This window comes from Leptidea sinapis, chromosome 13 (genome assembly GCF_905404315.1).
Source record: "Leptidea sinapis chromosome 13, ilLepSina1.1, whole genome shotgun sequence".
Taxonomy (NCBI): Eukaryota; Metazoa; Arthropoda; class Insecta; order Lepidoptera; family Pieridae; genus Leptidea; species Leptidea sinapis.
Window position 1 is genome coordinate 9016779 of NC_066277.1, and position 20901 is coordinate 9037679.

Sequence of the window (20901 nt, forward strand, 5' to 3'; positions counted from 1 at the left end):
GTATAATAACAATATGTTCCAAGAAATCAAAACGCGCATTTTACCAAGAGTTCTATGACGTAAACTGACCCATTTGAACACGTGGACACGGCGATACAGTATAAACATGTAGACAGCATGGCAGTTGCTTCGACTGGGGGAATTTACGTCAAAACTTCAAAAGATAACAAGTTAAGTACATTTAAAAGGGCTCTGATACAGAGTTACTTCAGTATTGCATCGCCGTTCACAACATTTACTGAATTTAGTTGTTCTAACTCGAAATTGAATCATGAAGTTCTTTATTCTTGCAATGTTTGTTATGCTGTCTGTATTTGCGGAAGGTCGGCATATTCATCCAGGACACGGAAATAGATGGGAGCAGGACAGATTAAAAGGGGCCTCAGACATCGTTCCAATGGTAAATAAATTTATATTTTATTATTTATTTTTAACTAGCTGACCCAGCAATCGCTGTACTGCCCTATAAAGTAATAAGAAAAAAATCAATAATTAAATTAAAGTTTGCTTTTTACCTCCTGAGAAAGTTAGAAATATATAAATATTCTAATTAGTTATTCATTTCAAACTATTTTTTCAATTTGATTTCTGAACGACGGGGGACACATCAAAGGAAAAACAAAATTGTTGTTTTTATTTAATTCCGAGCATTTTCATATTTATTCACCTTTTAAACCTTCTCTGGACCTCCACAAATAATTCAAGACTAACAAATTATTATAACAATTAGCCAAATCGGTCCAGCCGTTCTCGAGTTTTAGCGAGACTAACGAACAGCGATTCATTTATATATATACATAGATACGTGTAGGGTTGTAGTACTTAAATCTATGATTCTATCGTTCCTCCATCGTGTGCAAGGTGTATAATCGAGGGCAAACAGTATATAGAAATATAATAGTGTATATGACATCAGAGGGAAGGCAAAACGAACAAAATAGAAATACAAAATTTATTACCCAACTGAATAAAACTCTTTTAGTCATTCGTGTGTCATTGAACTAAGAGCGCTTTTAATGAAAAATTTGACAGTTAACAGTTGCGTAAAGTAGAGCGATCTCTGTCATTTGATCGTTGAAATACGTTTTGTTTGTTTGCATATCGCTTGGGGTTAAAATTATTGTACGAAAATTTTGCCAATGATCCCTACAGAGCCTATATTATTTATGTACATAATACATAAATCTATTTGATGAAGGGAATATAAGTTAAGACTATGTACCGAAAGCACGGCCTCAAGCTTATATCTTTAAATGGTGTAAGGTACAGTGGTTTAAATATTAATCTCTGTTAGTCTGTTTTCTTAAGAAATATGTTCCTTTACGAATTATTAATGTAGATATTATTATGAGGAAAAATTAGCAGTGGGAGGCTCCTTTGCACAGGATGCCGGCTAGATTAATTAGGCTAATGTATAAACATTACTGTGTCTCGGTTTCAAGGGCGCTGTAGCTAGTGAAACTTGCTGGGCAAATGAGACTTAACATCTTGTATCTAATGGTAACGAGCGCAAATGTAGTGCCGCTCAGAATTTTTGGGTTTTCCAAGAATCCTCAGCGGCACTGCATTGTAATGGCCAGGGCGTATCAATTACCATCAGCTGAAGCTCCTATTCGTCTCGTCCATTATTTTCATAAAAAAAAGCTAAAATATATGAACTGACCTTCATGACATAATAATGATGCCTGCTTGTTCGTTATATGTCGAATCACATTTGTAACACCATACAATTACAAGTACAACCATTACAAGTAGGTGAATACAAATATATTTTAGTATCAGATATGTAATCAAACCAAATTCATATCAAAATTGCTTTATTCATTTAGGTCAAAAACTAATATGAATGCTATAAGCGACATTAATTTACTATGTTACAACACTGCGGAAAAGGTTTGTTGAGAAGAAATAATAAAAAAGTCCGGCCATGTTAATAATTACAGCTTCATCAGTTTATATATTATATCCATTACAATCTATGTGTGCAACAATAATACTCTACTTCACAACTTACTCGTTTAAGTTAAAAAATAACATGTGGGAATTAATGAAAAAAAAGAGTGACTGGGTACAGCTTAAGTAGATGCATCAATGTACATAAACTGTAAATAAGTAAAGTTAATTAACATTATGAAAAATAGTATATAATAATACGCACCTAGGGAGAAAAGTGGGTCATTCTCACCCGCGGAATATTGACAACTGAGCCAAAGGCGAGGGTGACAATCGCGGGTGGCAATGTCCTACTTATCTCACGTGGTGCGTATACAATTTTTTTTCCCACCTTTTCTCCCTCGTACCAGGGATTAAAAGGCAGCTTTTTATCGAGGTGGGGAAAAAATATATAATATTTTGTGTCGTGGCCGAGAACCTGGTATTTGAAGTGAGGAGTTAATTTAGTTAAGCTCAAGGCAATAAATTCTTCTTTTTAAACATCGAATCATTGAATGTTGAGAATTTTATAGATATAATATAATAAGAATACATAGTAAAGTTCAATCATATCAATAATATTATTATTGATATACAAAGATAATTTATGATAATAGTGTTTATTATGAAAATACAGTTATCAATTTATATCGAAAACCGCTTTCACAATCGTTTAGCAATTGTTTGTCAGTAAATTATTTACTAGATAAGATCAATATTTACTGTATATATGCATGTTTTTTTGAACAACATGTGCAAGCATTCGATTTTATAACAAACTCCCAAAAAGTGTGGTAAATATTTTTTGACGAAACCAGTTTTATCAAACATCGCATAAGACAAAGAAATTAAAGTATTGATGAGACAATAAATGATTAGGAAAACTTTAAATATAGAAAGTAAAATAAATGATTTGCACTGAAGGCTCTTAGATATTTATTTCATTTAGCTAAGAGACTTTTAGTATAATTAAGACAAGATATCATCCAGCTTTCTTATAGCTAACGTTTTAAGCAGTAGGTAGGTATATTATACTGGTACATTCCAGCTCTTTCGGTATATCTTTGTATCACATTGGTAATACAAGGTCGAAATTCCCTCCAAGCGCTGCCGTCCTTGTAAGAATGTAACATTGACTATAAGTGTAGATTAATTCAATATTAAAATATTTGTAAAAAAAATAACTATTAATATTGTAAGATAAGACTTGAAATATTTTAGTAGTAAGTATTAAAAAATCAAAACTAAAATCACAACATTGGCCAATGAAAGTTGATTTGATTCCGGTGTGCATTTCTGTGCCCTGTGATTTTATTTTCGGGCTTGCAATGTTTTCGAAGCAAGTAAAATGTTGTTTTGCATAATTGGCAATTTTAACGAAAAACCAAATTAAAAACAGAAACAAAAATTTAGACTATTATATTCTTGGTAATAAACTATGTGCATTCAAAATTGCAGAAAATTATGCTGAAAAAGTAACAAACATACAAACTTTTGTATTAAAAATATTGGCACTGCCTACTGTTTTATTAATTTCCACTTGTCTTTTTTATGACAAATAAGGGACGAGACCAGCATAACGTTCATTTGATAGTAATTGATACGCCCTGCCCATTACGATCCAAGGAAGCTAAGGAATCTCAATATATCTGAGCGGGACTATAATTGCACTCGTCAACTTGAGACATAAGATGTTAAGTCTCATTTCTCACCAGTAATTTCACTAGATACGGCGCCCTTCAGACCGAAACACAATAATGCTTACATATTACCTACTGCTCCACGGCAGAAAAAGACGCCGTTGTGGTATCCATAATCTAACCGTCATCCTGTGTAAAGAAACCTCCCATAAAATTTCAATGATTTATATATTATGTTTATTTATCAAGTATCAAAATTGGTTATTTCAATTTTCTCCTAGTGATTCCTGTGTTACTACTCGGATTTTTTAAATTTGCCGCCCTTTTCCAACGCCAACTGTCGCTTCTAGATTCTATAAATGTGTTATGTTTTTAAAGTGATAACCCTCACTTCTAGGATTACACAAATAAAATCTCAGTTGGTTATAGAGCACTGGCACGGAACGCCAGAGGTCGTGGTTTCGAGTCCCGCATCGTTCATGAAATATTGTTCTTCAAATTTTATTTGTGTATTAATCCTAGAAGTGCGATGATAAATTGTTTAAATTTTCAAGAGTCAAGTCAATTTCCTAATATGCAAATATTGGGGTTGAGCAGGATATCAACTGTTAAGTAGATCCTGTAGATGAAGGTACAACCGGAGAGTTGAACAAAGCATACAAGATTTTATGACGATACGTCACTCGAACGGTTAGCTCAGTTGGACAGACCACAGTTAGCACTGTTAGTACTGGCACGTAACGCCAGAGGTCGTGGGTTCGAGTCCCGCATCGTTCATAAAGTATTATTTTTCAAATTTTATTTTTCTATAAGTGTGGTTTTTGTTTTTCAGGATGTCCTTCGTAATATGAAACCAAATCAAGCTGTACCTATGTATAATGTGATATTCTTCAAACTGAACGATCCCTGTGAAGATGGATACAAGCGCGACATTGTGGGAATCTGTCGTGAGGTTTGGGACTGAGACATCAGTTTCATGACATTCATAAAATATGTTATTCCATCAATAAACGATCCTCAATATTTTTAAATATAAGCAAATCGCAGGAGCAATATATCAAATAATATATTGGATTTGTTTTCTCTATTGTTATATAATGGACTTACGGCCGTTCCCAATGTACTATCTACAGATAAAGATAAATTACTGCCGTCTACTGTCAGTAATTAGCACTCAATAATCTGAAGCTGTCCAATATACCCGATAAGTCATTCTTATCGCCTTATATTGGGACGCGTAAATAGAAATTTCCATAAAAACTTGCTGGTAAGCTATACGTCGTCCCATTGACAGACAGCGTGAACGGATAAGGTGAGTTACCGTCGAAAAGTATATTGGGACAGAAAAGTCAACGATAATTACGATTTTTATCCCAAATAAACGATAGACTGAATATTGGGAACGGCCGTTACAGACCCATATAATGTTTAATGGTAGTTTTATAGTTCTATTAAATTCTATTCCATCAATAAACGATCTTCAATATTTTTAAATTGAAGCAAACCGCAGGAGCAATATTTCAAATAATATATTGGATTTTTTTTTCTTTATCGTTATATCATGGTTTAAGAACTATAAAACTCTAATTAAGTTTTATGAGAGTTTTATAGTTCTTAAGGGATTCTGGTCCCAGTCTAGGTCACATAGTCATTGGCAAAAGTTAAGTTGATGATTGACTTCAAGTCTAAAATATGAGAGGTTAACGGTGTTAATAAGGGTTTAATGTTTTTTAGGGATTTATCTAGTCTGAAATGAAATTTATTTATTTATATGAATCGTGATTAAGTACTTATTTCTTAAAATTAGAAGTCGGACAGCACAATTCACCAATAAATCGGTATACAAAAATTTGATTGTCAATATTATTTTTAATATATTTTGCATTAATTATGCACACTGTAAGGCTATAGTTCAATAACACCATAAAAAAACATAAGTTTGTACGTATACTCTCAATTAGTTACTTTAAAATATTATGAGTATATACATTTATCTCTATAGCTTTAGTCATAAAAGAATAAACAACTTAATATTCTGCGTATTAATTTTGTAAATATTGTAAATATTTATCTATTTATACAGTCTATATTATATTAGTTAGGTAAAAAGTTAAATAAAAGTATAATAATCAATTTATTTTTTATTTTTCCCATAAATTATTCTTATTTGCTTTACATATTTTTACATTTTTACTCTCACAATTTACCAGTTCACAAACTCATAAGAGATTTTAAATTATTCTAATCTGATAGCAACCCTAACTTTGAAAGTAGACAAAATACCGTAAAAATAGTTAGCAGTTTGCACATAAAATTTCCTGCAGCGCCAAAACTATCAACAGACAGACATTCTATTTCTCCAGAAAATATTATTCGAATAACTTAAATTTAATAAGATTTAACCTTTAATTTAGTTAAGTAGAATTACATAACAATTTAATAACATGCCAAAAGCAAGCCGGCATTGTAATTTTTCTGGCTTTCTACTAAATATTGTAGGTGGGCATGTATTAGAAGAAAATAAGCAAAAAACACGCCCTAAATTTTCATCGTGAACAACTCATCAAGAAGTTCGCATACTTGTGAAAGAATAAGGTGGAATATTAAGGAGATGATAATGAAGAGTTTGGAAGTGCAGTTCTGTCACATAAGAGAAGCTGGTGGTAAGGTGACAGCACCATGGCCGGATAGAGGTGATGGAAGGTTTGCCACGCCCCGGATCCACGCAGCACGTTCGCAGCAGAAAGACTCCACGTTGCTCAACGCGCGCATATATATCGTAGTAACACCACCTGTTAATCAAAGTATCCTTTTTTAATAATAAAACAAAATGTCGCCTACCGCGTCTGTCTGCCTAAAACCAAAAATCTACCAATGAAGTGATTTTCATAAGTCTTTACTCGAATGCGCGGCAGAAACCAACTCAGTTGTCATGACAGTGTATGATGAAATAATACTCCTTAGAATGACATATTATACAATATCTTTTGTGATTTGCTGTCTGTAAGGGTTGCTAGTATAATATCTTACACAGCGCTAACGTAAACATCTTTACAGCTAAAGTAAATCTGGAAGGAAATTGTGATTAGACAAGATCTGCGGTAGGTACTTATACGAAGTTTGCAGAAGGCAAGTCATAAGCTAAATTTTATTTATGCTGCATACGTAGGGCAGCACTGGGCAAACAGAAGTGCTACAGTTTGCGACATTTGCACCCCGCTTTGGTCCAAACTGCCAAAGAGCTTCAGGTAGCGAGAAAAGTGAAGGTGAAACTGAGAATTGCAACTAAACTAGACCTCGGCCATACGCCATATTCGCCAGAACTTAATACTTATAAGCGGTAAAAGGTAGTAACGCTACAAGTTATTGGTGAAGAAGGTTGGTATTATAAGGTCAAAGAGACTTAAATTATATAAGTTTCCATCAGCAAATTAACACAAAATAAGCTATTGATGCTCTCAATGCTACCAGAGAGATTGCATATGAGTAGTGAATCATCATCTTCATTTCAGCGGGAAGACGTCCACTGCTGGACAAATGCCCCAAAGACTGTCTGCTCCATCCTATGTCAGCGATCTTGGTCACATCGTCGGTCCATCTTGTGGGGGCCCTACCAACACTACGTCTTCCGGTACGTTCTTGCCATACGAGGACTTTACTGCCCAACGGCAATCTGTCCGTCGAGCTATGTGCCCTGCCCACTGCCACTTCAGTTTCGCAACCATCTGCTCTATGTCGGAACCATCTGAATAGTGAATGCTTACCAATAATGATGAGCTGAGTGCCAAGATACGCCAATGCATGACCATGTCTAGGTATCGACATTTCTGTCTCCTGATTCCATTGCCGCTGTTTCCAGTCCCAGACATCAATGGCTCCAACACTGCTAGGTGTTTTGTCCTGAAAAAGGAATACAATTTTTTTAAGAATAGGCATACATGCTCATTGCCAAAAAATAAAAAGTGGCCAATTCTGTAAATTTTCTTTCTAAGAAAATCGAAATTTTCGTTCATTTCGCAACTTTGAAAGTTGATTTACGCTATCTGCTTGAAACTATTCCATGTGTGTATAACACTAGTCACACATAGTCTGATCAGTTTGATAAATTCTGTAACAAACGAAAATGTATTTTTTACGACGTAAAAATCAATCTTTCCATGGGAAATTTAGGTATTGCTTGTTCTAGAGATTTCTTAAGGGCCCCCAATGTGGCGTGTCGTTTAGAGATAGAACGCCATGTTTTCTAAAATTGACTATAATTTGTTCACATCTTGGCTAGACTAGGGACAATCTTTAGCTCTTATGAAGTCTGGAACTAAGGCCGGAGAGCTGGAATTGCTGCTTGCTGGAATATTGCTAAAAGGTTTCAAAACACGATCCAATACTATCTCTTGATGCTCTTAAGCTGAAGTCTACACCCTTTTTCACAAAAACGATGCCTTGTGACTCTTTGATAAGACATGTTCCATCAAATAACAACTAATGAATGAGCCCACACTTCATTTTGCTTGTTTTCAATCGTGAAAATTTCTGTAGGCACTTTTCACTCGCGTATCATGAAAGTATGCCATTCTCTTTAACTTGATTGATTGATTCAGGTTTAGGGTATATCCTTAATTTCAACAATAAGTACCTACCAAGCATTTGCATATTATCAAAGGAGACTTCAGGTGTACGCACTTTTTCAAAGGCCTCGATGTCTTATTGTCCTGGTGTTTCCACACAAGGAAGCTCATTCTATAATTTTGTTGTACGTGAAAGATTGATCCTTGGACTGTAGAGCTACCTCAGATGAGATGTATCAAGTCAAATCAATTAGGTGAAATAATGACACTTATAAATAAATTTATTAAAAGTTACACATTTTATCATCTACTACCACTTCGGAAAAGGTTAAACCTTTATGAGAAGAAGTCACAAGATACTCATTGCCACTCTTTTTAATCAATATACCAATGGACAAATATTAATATATAAACTGATATTCAATATAAAAAATTCACGAATCCACACTGATGGAGTATAAAGTTTCTAGAAAATAATTTTAAAGGAAATAATTAATAAATGAATATTACAAAATTTACTGATACACTGAAAAATACTACTATAAAAAATAGACTATTTAGCGACTGCACCCTTGTTGTGATTCGTAAACATTTCGAAACCGATAAATATTACCAATCCTATGTTGACGATAATATTATTCTGACAAACAAGCTACAGTTTAAACAGGAAACAGCTGTTTACCTTATCGTTGACTTTGCCCGCACCGCCAACAATATACAATCTGTCGTTCATAGAGAACAGAGTCGCGAAACACCTCGGGAATCGCAGGTTGTGTATCATCGTCCATCTAAAACAGCGCAGATAATTTTAAAATCTTACATTATTTATTACACGTTTTTTTTTTTTATGGAATAGGAGGACAAACGAGCGTACGGGTCACCTGGTGTTAAGTGATCACCGCCGCCCACATTCTTATGCAACACCAGAGGAATCACAAGAGCGTTGCCGGCTTTTAAGGAAGGTGTACGCGCTTTTTTTGAAGGTACCCATGTCATATCGTCCCGGAAACACCGCACAAGGAAGCTCATTCCACAGCTTTGTAGTACGAGGGAGAAAGCTCCTTGAAAACCACACTGTGGAGGACCGCCACACATCCAGATGGTTGGGATGATATCCTAACTTGTGGCGTGTCGTGCGAAGGTGGAATTCGGCGGCAGGAATCAGGTTAAACAGCTCTTCGGAACACTCACCGTGATAAATGTGGTAGAAGACACACAATGAAGCGACGTCTCTACGCAACGCCAAGTGATCCAGGCGTTCACAGAGCACTGAGTCCCCGACAATTCGAGTTGCTCTACGTTGCATGCGGTCAAATGGATCGAGCAGATACTTGTAAGGCTATGATTAACATAATATTGATACACTTACTCGTTGGTCTTCGAGTTGTAGCATTCAACAATTTTGCACACTGGTCTCTTCTTCTCGCCCGTCATTCCGCCGGCCACCCAGATGTACTCCCTGTACTTGACTGACGCCACTGCCATTCTAGCAACACTCATCGACTTCACTTCCGTCCAGAACCCAGTTTTTGGATCGAACTTTTCCACTGATCGAAGCACTCTACACAAAGCATGAAAGGATTAAAGAATAAAATAGAAATATATTTTTTACCATAGGGAGTGACAGTCACAAACATAATATTGCAACAACACTTGGTGAGCGTCATGAAGCTACATCAGTTCGTTAATGGGGTCCAAACAATGCGACAACTGAGAAAAACCCTTCACGGGGTTCCTTTCCGGCCATTGCAAGGTGAATGGGCACCTAGGTAGAATCGTTCTCAGTGAATCTAACTTGTGCAGATTCTGCTGTGAAGGAGTTCGGACTGGAATGTGAGGCCATTGCCAGGAGAAGGTTAGGGTGTCTTAAAGTACGATCCTATGCCTCTTAAGTCTTAAGGTCTTGAGAATGTAATACAAAGTTCGGCAAGATAAAAGCACGCATTCCCTAGCTAGTAGGGTTATCATATTTACTGCTGTGAAATTTCAATCGTTTCGTTTGAAGAAATAAATAATATTCTTTCAACGGAAGAGGAGATTTTTATGGAAGAAGAGGAGAAATGAGCATCTGATATTAAGTGATCACTGCCGCCAACATTCTCTTGCAACACCAGAGGAATCACAGGAGCGTTGTCGACCTTAGATGATGTAGGTGCTTTTTCTGAAGGTACACATGTCTTATCGTCCCGGAAACACTGCTCAACGCTCGGAGGAGCTGTTTTTCTTACTCCTGCTTCTGAATTCCACCTTGGCATGACGCGCCATAATCTAGAATATCATGCCCACTATCTGAGTCACTTTAGACTGAGTTTAGCCGCAGACCCCATATTATACTAGATCTCTAATCTATGCATAAATCTAATTATTTTGTACAATTTCTCACCTCCCTTTCTTGTCTTGACCACCGATGGCGTACAGGGCCATTTTATGCACAACCAGGCCGAAGTTCTTCCTGGGTATTGCGAGACCAGATTCGCTGAACCAGGACCGAGTTACGGGTTCGTAGCTCCATACAGTCGACACCACCACAGACTTCCCTCGTAAGTCATCCTCGCGAGGGTCTGCACCTCCTTGTAAGTTTAGTAAAGGCCTTTCGCACATTATAATCGCACAAAAGCTATGACGAAGCTATGGTCGTTGAGTGGCTATCAGTAGTGATATGGTGGTATTGATGGCGATTTAATAAAACTAATTCAATTCTAACACTATGACAGTTTAATATACTTTAACAATTCACACACACATTAAGTAGACTGATACACATGAAGTTAAACCATTACAATATAGAAAGAAGGAGAAAACACAGTAATTAGAGGTACAGATATTACGACACGACAGTTGCAAAGTAGGTAAATCTTATAGACAAGCGATACGGGCTTCGCGGAGAATGATCAAGACACGACTGCTGAACCGGCGCGGGCGCGGGTCGTTGAACGATATTCGTTCTGCGCAGGCGCAATATTCACCGGTTACAAGCGGTGGATTTCCACTGCACAATACTGAATATTTTATGTGGGATTATTGTTAATATTAATCTGTATGTTTGTGTATAAGTGTGTTTTAATTAATATAGTTAAGTGTGAATATTAATATTGTAGTTATTGTAGTGTAAGACAATATATATTATAGATAATAATAAATAGTAAATAGATAGTAATAACAGTTATGTGTTGTGTAAATGTATGTAGGTATAGTGTACGTGTTACTGTATGTATCGGCCACATCACTCCCCCCCAGAGACCGTCACTACGGGCGATAATAATCTGGAAATCAGACTGTGCGGCCTGAACGAGTCCTTTTGATGTCACCCTGAGCTGAGGCACTCTGCTCTATAGGGTCAGGGTGAAGTACAGGGCTAGGTTGGTGGTTGTTGATAGGAGTGGGAATAGGAAGAGGTTCGTTAGAGGGGTTCATCAGTATATAGGCCGGTTTGAGTCGGTCTATGGATACCGTAACGCTCTTCCCTTTGACTTGTATTTTATAGGTCTTTTCACCCCGTTCCAGAACTTCATAAGGCCCGGTGTAAGGCGGCTGTAAAGCACCACGTACTGTGTCGTCTCTTAAAAATACATGACTACACGAAATAAGGTCTTTGTAGACGAAAATTTTGTCTTTACAGTGACGAGAAGCTGGAATCGGTGTTAACTTTGCTGTAAATTGGCGAAGACGAGAGGTGAAATCCGAAATATCCGTGCTGTTAAAAGAACCAGCCTGGAAAAATTCTCCAGGAAGGCGTAGTGGCTCACCATACACTAGTTCGGCAGAAGATGACTTAAGATCGTCTTTGAATGCACTCCTTATCCCAAGCAGGACTAAAGGTAATGTGTCTACCCAATTACAATCAGCGTGACACATTATAGCTGCTTTGAGTTGGCGGTGGAATCTTTCGACTAGCCCGTTACAGGCTGGGTGATACGCGGTTGTTCTGCGATGCTTGAATCCGATCATTTTTCCAAGATATTGGAAAAGTGACGATTCAAACTGTCGACCACGATCAGTGACAATATCAGTAGGACATCCAAACCTGGATATCCACGATATTAATGCCTTCCCAACCGTTTCAGCGGTAATATCCACCATAGGTGTTACTTCAGGCCAGCGAGTGAAACGATCCACCGCTGTTAGGCAGTACCGATACCCCTGTGAAATGGGCAGAGGGCCTATGATGTCGACATGCACAAAAGCAAATCGAGCGCGGGGAAGATCAAAATTGCCCAATGGAGAAGTAACGTGGCGATGCACCTTTGCCCGTTGACATGGCACACATTGACGAGACCATTCACGACAGTCTTTGCGTACTCCAGGCCAAACGAATCGCTCGGAAACAAGTTTAGCCGTTGCGATAGCGCCTGGATGGCTGAGACTATGAAGACTATCGAAAATTTGTCTCCGCAAGTCTTTAGTGACAAAGGGCCTAGGCGTTGTGGTGCTGATGTCACAATAAATCTCCATGTGAGAGTTTGGAAGCTTCAACTTTTTCAGACGAAGTGAAGAATCTTTCAAAAGTTGAGTCAATTCCACGTCTGACTCTTGCGATGAGGCCAAAACATTTAAATCTACTGGCATCTGTAGTTCTTCGACACGCGACAGTGGGTCAGCGACGACATTGTCTTTGCCTGATATGTGTCTGATATCGGTGGTGAACTGTGAGATGTAGTCGAGGTGACGATATTGCCTTGGTGAGCAGTTAGCTTTCCTTTCATTGAAAGCGTAACTGAGCGGCTTATGGTCAGTAAACACTGTGAAATGCCTTGCCTCTAGCATATGACGAAAGTATTTAATGCTGTCATATATAGCTAATAGCTCCCGGTCATATGGCGAGTACTTTTGTTGAGAAGGACTCAGCTTTCTCGAAAAGAATGCGAGAGGTTCCCATATGTCATTTTTGTATTGTTGCAACACTGCACCCATCGCCAGGTCGGAAGCATCTGTTACTAGAGCAAGATCCGCCTGACAGTCGGGGTGCGCTAGCAATGCTGCATTGGCCAGACTTTGCTAGCACTCATTGAAAGCTAATAGAGCTTCTCCTGTAATGTCGACAGAATGCGAATTTTTGACGTTGCCAGTAAGTAAAGCGTTTAAAGGGGCTTGTATGGCAGCTGACTTGGGTAAAAATCTTCTATAGAAGTTGAGCATCCCTAAAAATCGCCTGAGTTGTCTGACTGTCGCAGGTATGGGGAAGTCTATTATAGCCTGAACCTTAGAATCTAACGGCTTAATGCCAGATGCAGATATTCGATAACCTAAAAACGTTACCTCTGGTGCACCGAAGACGCATTTTGACGTGTTATTCCTTCATGCGGTTGAAAAGCTGATGAAGATGGGCTTCGTGCTCGGCTTCGCTCCTTGAAAAGACTAAGTAATCATCAAGGAAACAGTAGCAAAAGTCGAGGCCTCTCGTCATTTCATCAACAAACCTTTGGAAAGTTTGACCAGCATTCCTTAGACCAAAGGTCATAAAGGGAAATTCATACAAGCCAAAGGGAGTAGTGATCGCGGTTTTCGGTATATCCTCCTTAAAAACGGGAATCTGATTATAGGCCTTCATTAAGTCAATTGTCGAGAAGACAGTACATCCAGAAATAGCGTGGGTGAAGTCATGGATGTGCTTAATAGGATAACGGTCAGGTATGGTCCGTGAATTAAGCATACTATAATCACCACAAGGTCGCCAGCCGTTTTCCTTCTTGGGTGCAAGGTGTAAGGGAGAAGACCAGGGACTATCAGAGGGACGCGCTGTACCATTGCTAAGCATGAGTTCAAACTCCTGCTTGGCGATTTTAAGTTTATCCGGTGCCAGTCTGCGAGGGGTACATGAAATAGGAGGGCCGGGTGTGGTCCTAATGTGGTGTACCGTATTGTGCTTTGGAGACGCAGGCGTACCTGCGGGATGTGTGATTTCCGGATACTTACTCAAAATAGCGTGAAAGCGCGTGTCGCCTGTTGGAACTTTAACAGAAAACACATTATTATTAGCAATACAAGCTTTTGCTGACAAGGTTGTACTATTAAATTATAAAAACCAAGAAAATCAACGCCTATAATTGGCTTGGTTACATTAGCTACAATAAATCTCCATGGAAAATTGCGCCGTAAGCCTAGATTTAAGTTGAGCTCAATAAAACCAAATGTATCTATAACAGACCCGTTGGCCGCGGTGAGCTCGAAGTTACTTTTGGCTCGACGTTCACGAAGCGCAGAGAGAGGGTAGACACAAAGCTCACTGCCGGTGTCCACCAGAAACTGGACATTCATACTGCGGTCGGTGATGAAGAGGCGACCCTTATAAGATGGACAGTCGTTTGTCGCCACTACCGACTGCCGGCGGCGTTTCCCGCCTTGTTGTAGTCGCATGGTTTCAGGCACTTATGCGCCTGTGCTCCGAACTTGCTATGGTACCAGCACACAGGGAACTTGCGATAGCTGGATTCTGACCGGTTCCGGTGTCACGATGATGAGCGGCGACGGTCACGTGGTCTCGAGCGGTCCATAGAATAGCAAGAAGTCTTAATGTGCTCTTCCAGCTTAAGAGTCAGGTGCTGAACCATCTTCTTTAACTCCGCAATCTCATCTGACTGGTTCGATGTATATGCCCTGCTTGAGGAAGCAGCGGCGACGTTACATGGTGAAGTGAGCTCATGGATACGGTCTGCCAGCTGCTCCAGAGATTGGGTTTGTTGTGACGCCAGTACTGTTTGGATATTGTGCGGGAGTCGGTTGGACCACATGGATTTGAGAAAGTCATCAGGTACAGAAGGGCCAGCCAAGTCTTGCAAATGTCGCAGAAATTGTGAAGGTTTTCTATCACCGAGCTCCTCGTGCGTCAACAATTGCTTAACCTTTTTCTCGTGCGAAGCGGATAAGCGCTTAATAAGCTCTGTCTTAATCTTGTCGTACTTATTGTTAGGTGGAGGGTTAATAATTACATCCTTCACATGTTTTGCAAACTGCACGTCTAAATTATTTGTCACATTATAAAATTTTGTGACGTCATCAGTAATAAAGTGGCTTAGAAACTGACCTTCTAGAAGTGCAAACCATAATTCCGGATCCTCGGGTGAAAACGGGGGAACTTTAATTTTTATAATCTGCATTCCTTTATTTTCACGCTCAGTGGAAACGCGCACTCGTCGAGTTCGTCGCGTTGTCACGTTGTCGTCCTTACGCGAACCAACATCTGTTACAGATTCACTGCTATCACTCATAGTTGTACCTGGATTATCTGGTATACTTGTGTTCTTCAGGGGTCACCAGTTATGGTCGTTGAGTGGCTATCAGTAGTGATATGGTGGTATTGATGGCGATTTAATAAAACTAATTCAATTCTAACACTATGACAGTTTAATATACTTTAACAATTCACACACACATTAAGTAGACTGATACACATGAAGTTAAACCATTACAATATAGAAAGAAGGAGAAAACACAGTAATTAGAGGTACAGATATTACGACACGACAGTTGCAAAGTAGGTAAATCTTAAAGACAAGCGAAGTAAGACAATATATATTATAGATAATAATAAATAGTAAATAGATAGTAATAACAGTTATGTGTTGTGTAAATGTATGTAGGTATAGTGTACGTGTTACTGTATGTATCGGCCACAAAGCTATTGACCGGTTATGTTTTGGTGGAAATTGGATTGTTGAAAAAAGGAAGAAACGTTTATCTCTGTCCCAAACAATTAAAACATTATTCACTTATAGTCAAAATATAGCATCCTAAATACAAAAATACCGCAAAGTTTTAAGTACTTATTATTTTCACAAACATTTTTTAAATTTTGAAATAAATTTTTCATTTGCATTTAATGTCAACTTAAGTCTATTTTATCAGCAATTGCCAATGACGTTCTATATATATAGACAATCACGTCACATAAAAAGAAAGCCGAAATATGACACATGACACAAATTACACCACAACATATATCTCGACATTGCCGCATGTACTGCAGTTGTTTAAAATATTTTGGGTCAATAAGCAGCAATTTAAAACATTCATTCAGTTCAGATTTGATTTGGACAGCGACAGTTGACACACGACTAAGGAGTAAAGTGTGCTTACATTGTCGTTAAGCACACTTTTGCCGTTCCGCTATCAGGTAATATGTCCTTATATGTGTATTGAATGTCATTGGCAATTGCGTTAGATTTCATAATTTCTAAGCTTCCTGAAAACACAGTGGAAATTTTTCTTAACAAGTTTTGAAAACGAATACTTATAGAAAAAATCTTATTAAAATTAGAAAGGGTTATTTAAATCATGAGAAAGCTTGAAGAAAGAAGACTTAAAAAATTCTTATAGATGAAAAAGGTTGTGTATCACTCAGGGTCGAAATATTTTATTTTAAACAGTTGTATATCGTTTGCACAATGATTTATTCAATCATATTTTGTACATAATAAGGCCCGGTATCCACCAAAGCGGAGAGGAGACGAGAGGAGATAGGCCGCGAAGTTATCAGGTTATTTCCTCCAAAGCGTAGAGGAGATGAGACCGATGTGAGCTGTGTATACTGGGATTGTGAGCTGTGAGAGCTCGAAATTAGTCTAGGGATTTCTACGAAAGGCCCGCCTACACTCATCTCCGCGCTGCCGCGCTGCTAGATAGCTCGAAGCGGCACAAAATTCTATAGAAAAATGAGACATCTCCTCTCGTCTCCGCATGATCGATTTCCACTGAAGCTAAGCGGAGAGTAGATGTGGCAGTATCAAAATCTGATTGGTCATCAAAATACATCTCCTCTCCTCTCCTTTTTGGTGGATACCGAGCCTTAAACATGGAATTGCAACGATTTCTTATGTTTGAAAAATACGAATTGTCTATTTTATTATATTTTCTATTCCATCTAAAGAATTTTATGATTTGAATGTTGATAAACCGTTATCGTATGTAATTCCTAGTAGATTTTTGTACCGTCGAAATTCCCAAATATAAATTTCAAGAGTCCCAAAACGGGTAATTGTTACTTACCGACTAGGAATACTCTTCCTCGTAAGAAAGCTACAGAGTGGTGATGCCTTGGTTCTGGAAGTTCTCCTACACTCTCCCAACTATTAGACACTGGGTCGAATCTGTTCATTCAGAAACAATTTAATAAATAATAGCAAAAAAAAGAAAAAAACACGCTTTTTATAGAAAACAAAAGGTTGAAATTTAAAATTAACATTAATTCCTACAATATATAAAATTGTAAATTTTCTAAATTAATGAAAGTCTTATTTTGTTTTTTTTTTAACTTGAAAAATGGAATAATTCTATCAAATTAATGTATTGTGGGTCCACGAATAATCTACGTAGTTTGAACGAAAGTTAAAAGTGGGTCAAAATCGCGCCCAAATGAGTGGGTTACAAACAAACATACTCAAAGATAATAAAAAGCAAGTAAAAACTGATAAACTTAAATAATTTTTTTCAGGTAAAGAAGACTGGTTCTGGCAATCTATGCAACCGGCCCTAGATTATTATATTGTTTAACTCATCCTGCACAGACCTGACTATTCTGAAAACTTATTGAATAAGGAGCTATTTTACGGTAAACCATAATTTTATTTTATGACAATAAAGGACGAGACGAGCAGGACGTTCAGCTGATGGTCATTCATACGCCCTGCCCATTACAACGCAGCGACAATCAGGATTCTTGAAAAAATCCAAAAATTCTGAGCGGCGCAGCGCTTAAATTGCGCTCGTCATCATAAGACATAAGATAATATGTTATGTTATTAAAGTTATAACCCTCACTTCTAGGATTAATGCACGAATAAAATTTGAAAAACAAAATTTTATGAACGATGCGGGATTCGAACCCACGACCTCCGGCGCGGGCGTTCCGTGCCGGTGCTCTAACCAACTGAGCTAACCGTTCGAGTACCGCCTTGTTATAAAATTCTGTGCGAAAACGTGATCACTTTAAAAACATAACATATTGTTTAGATTTACAAGAGCGACATCTCAAGTCAATTTCCTAATATGCAAATATTGGGGTTGAGCAGGTTATCAACTGAAAAGTGGATCCTGTAGATGAAGCCACAACCTGAGAGTTGAACAAAGCAAACAGAATTTTGTAATGAGGCGGTACTCGAACGGTTAGCTCAGTTGGTTAGAGCACCGGCACGGAACGCCGGAGGTCGTGGGTCGAATCCCTCATCGTTCATAAAATTTTGTTTTTCAAATTTTATTTGTGTAAGACATAAGATGTTTAGTCTCATTTGTCCAGTAAATTCATTACGGTGCCTTTCTGACCGAAACACACACACACACACACACACACACACACACACACACACACACACACACAGTTATACATTATTTATTTCTTTACGAATAGGCATAAAGGCATAATAGCTGGCATCCCGTGCAAGAAGCCTCCCACTGGTAAATGCCCCAAGTCGCCTCTTACGACACCCTCGGACTTCCCTATTATTTTATGCGCTGGAGAATATAATTATTTTTATACAGTAAGAAAGAACTGTTTTTTTATTTATTACAACATTACTTATATATTTAGTTCTCGTCCATTGGTTGTGGTTCAGTAGACAAATATAAGTTACTTACATATAAAGTAGGCTTATGGTAGCTGGAGTATGATACAAATGGTCTCGTTGACCAACTAACATCAGGGTGCCAACATTAGTACTACTAAAAAGTCGTACACTTTTCTAAAACGCCGGCAGCGCTCCTGTGATTGCTCTGATGTTACAAGAGAATGCGGGCGATCATTTAACATCACGGGACCCGTACGCTAATGTCTTTCTCTTCTATACAAAAAAATATACATCACTTTTCTATAAATACATGGGGTATTAAAAAGGTCATGTCACTAAAATAAAAATAGCGCAGTGTAGTTTCCTGCACCATCATTTTGAACTAGGTGAACTTTCAAAATAAAGTTGGCATCGAGCAGTCACGCGGGTTATTATTTTACATGAAACATAACTTGTCTATGGTCTATTTCATTTCATTATATTGTAAGTTAATGGTTTTCATGAATATGGTGAATTTGTATTTGAAATTGATACAACAATCTTAATATATGTCGTATTTCCGAGGACAAACGAGGCAGTAATACCACGGTACCCCGCTCCACGCTTAATGTGAACTTTTTCAATGTTTCATCTGATTCCTGCCGCCGAATTCCTCCTTCACACGACACGCCACAAGTTAGGACATCATCCCCACCATCTGGATGTGTGGTGGTCCTCCACAGTGCGGTTTTCAAGGAGCTTTCTTCCACGTACTACAAACCTGTCGAATGAACTTCCTTGTGCGGTGTTTTCGGGACGATAGGACATAGGTACCTTCAAAAAATGCGCGTACACCTTCCTGAAAGGCCGGCAACGCTTCTGTGATTCCTCTGGTGTTGCAAGAGAATGTGGGCGGCGGTGATCACTTAACACCCGCACGCTCGTTCGTCCTCCTTTTCCATACTAAAATATTCGATATAAGTATCGGCAGCAATTTGATATTATTGTAAACTATTTATCCTGGACGATGCAGTCCAGGAACATTACCTGTATATGTCTTTGCCAGTGTTACCCGCAACTCCATAAGGACTGTGGGGGTCAGTACCTCCAAACACAAGGACCGTCTCTCGGTCCCAATTAAAGAGGGACCCATCAGCTATATATTTCTTGTTCGACGGACCAAGTATTGACGCGGACAACTTATTCCTGTAATATTCATTATTCAGACTTAAAGTAGTTGATTACCCAACATGCAGTGACGATACTGGGCCTCCTAAATAAGAGAGGCCTCAAAAATTAGCATGACATTCACGTAAACTCACATCTGAGTGGATCCTTACAGATCTTATAGAAGAGGAAATAATAGATGTGCGAAGTTTGCAATATAGTCGTGGTAGTTCATATCTTTTTGCCCAACGACATATGTTATCTAGGGCAACTTCTGCAGATACTTTCTTCCATGCTTAGCCTAACTGCGTAATAATCTTGCAAAATAAATCAGCCACTACGTTGCTTTCAGGTCGATCTGATATGGGAATCTTCGAAAAATCTAATATATGAAATACTGGTAATAGTCTTGATATTCTTAAACTAGTTTCATTTAAAATAACAGGTAATTTTAATAAGAGATGAGATTTTAAAAAGCAAAAACTAAGCATAAATATCAAAACCAAGACAACTCGTGCATCCTACCATGCATAACTTATGGCTGCGAAACCTGGGCAGCCAACAACACAAAAAGGTCATTTACCAACCAATGGCATCCTAACTCGATACAAATTATTTAAGTTAAAACTTAAATAATTTGTATAATTATGGATTTCCGCAAAGTAACGCCTAATTCAATAAATCCTAACTCGAATTGATCGATCTGCGCAAACAATGGGGATGGACAGATCATTTGCTGAGCTGCAACCTGGAGAAATGGTCCATGCTGGTTACTCTCTGGTACCCAAGAGAAGGCAATGCTGCAACCTGGAGAAATGGTCCAAGCTGGTTACTCTCTGATACCCAAGAGAAGGCAACGTTGCAACCTGGAGAAATGGTCCAATCTGGTTACTCTCTGGTACCCAATAGAAGGCAACGCTGCAACCTGGAGAAATGGTCCAAGCTGGTTACTCTCTGGTACCCAAGAGAAGGCAATGCTGCAACCTGGAGAAATGGTCCAAGCTGGTTACTCTCTGATACCCAAGAGAAGGCAACGCTGCAACCTGGAGAAATGGCCCAATCTGGTTACTCTCTGGTACCCAATAGAAGGCAACGCTGCAACCTGGAGAAATGGTCCAAGCT

The 20901-nt window shown here is 38.3% G+C and overlaps 1 protein-coding gene across 7 annotated transcripts in view; it reads right to left on the reverse strand.

Annotated features, from left to right (window-relative positions):
• Positions 1 to 5700: 5700 nt before the first annotated feature.
• The window catches only part of LOC126967523 (uncharacterized), a 53487-nt gene continuing 38286 nt past the window's right edge, over positions 5701 to 20901 (reverse strand). For all 7 annotated transcript variants that reach the window (XM_050812028.1, XM_050812029.1, XM_050812027.1 and 4 more), the window contains 7 exons: positions 19660 to 19818; positions 17120 to 17220; positions 10521 to 10707; positions 9507 to 9698; positions 8820 to 8925; positions 7337 to 7472; positions 5701 to 6364 (listed from right to left, as the gene is read on the reverse strand). In XM_050812028.1, the coding sequence (XP_050667985.1) occupies positions 6216 to 6364; positions 7337 to 7472; positions 8820 to 8925; positions 9507 to 9698; positions 10521 to 10707; positions 17120 to 17220; positions 19660 to 19818 (1030 nt within the window). In that variant the 3' untranslated portion in view covers positions 5701 to 6215. The remainder of the gene's footprint in view (positions 6365 to 7336; positions 7473 to 8819; positions 8926 to 9506; positions 9699 to 10520; positions 10708 to 17119; positions 17221 to 19659; positions 19819 to 20901) is intronic.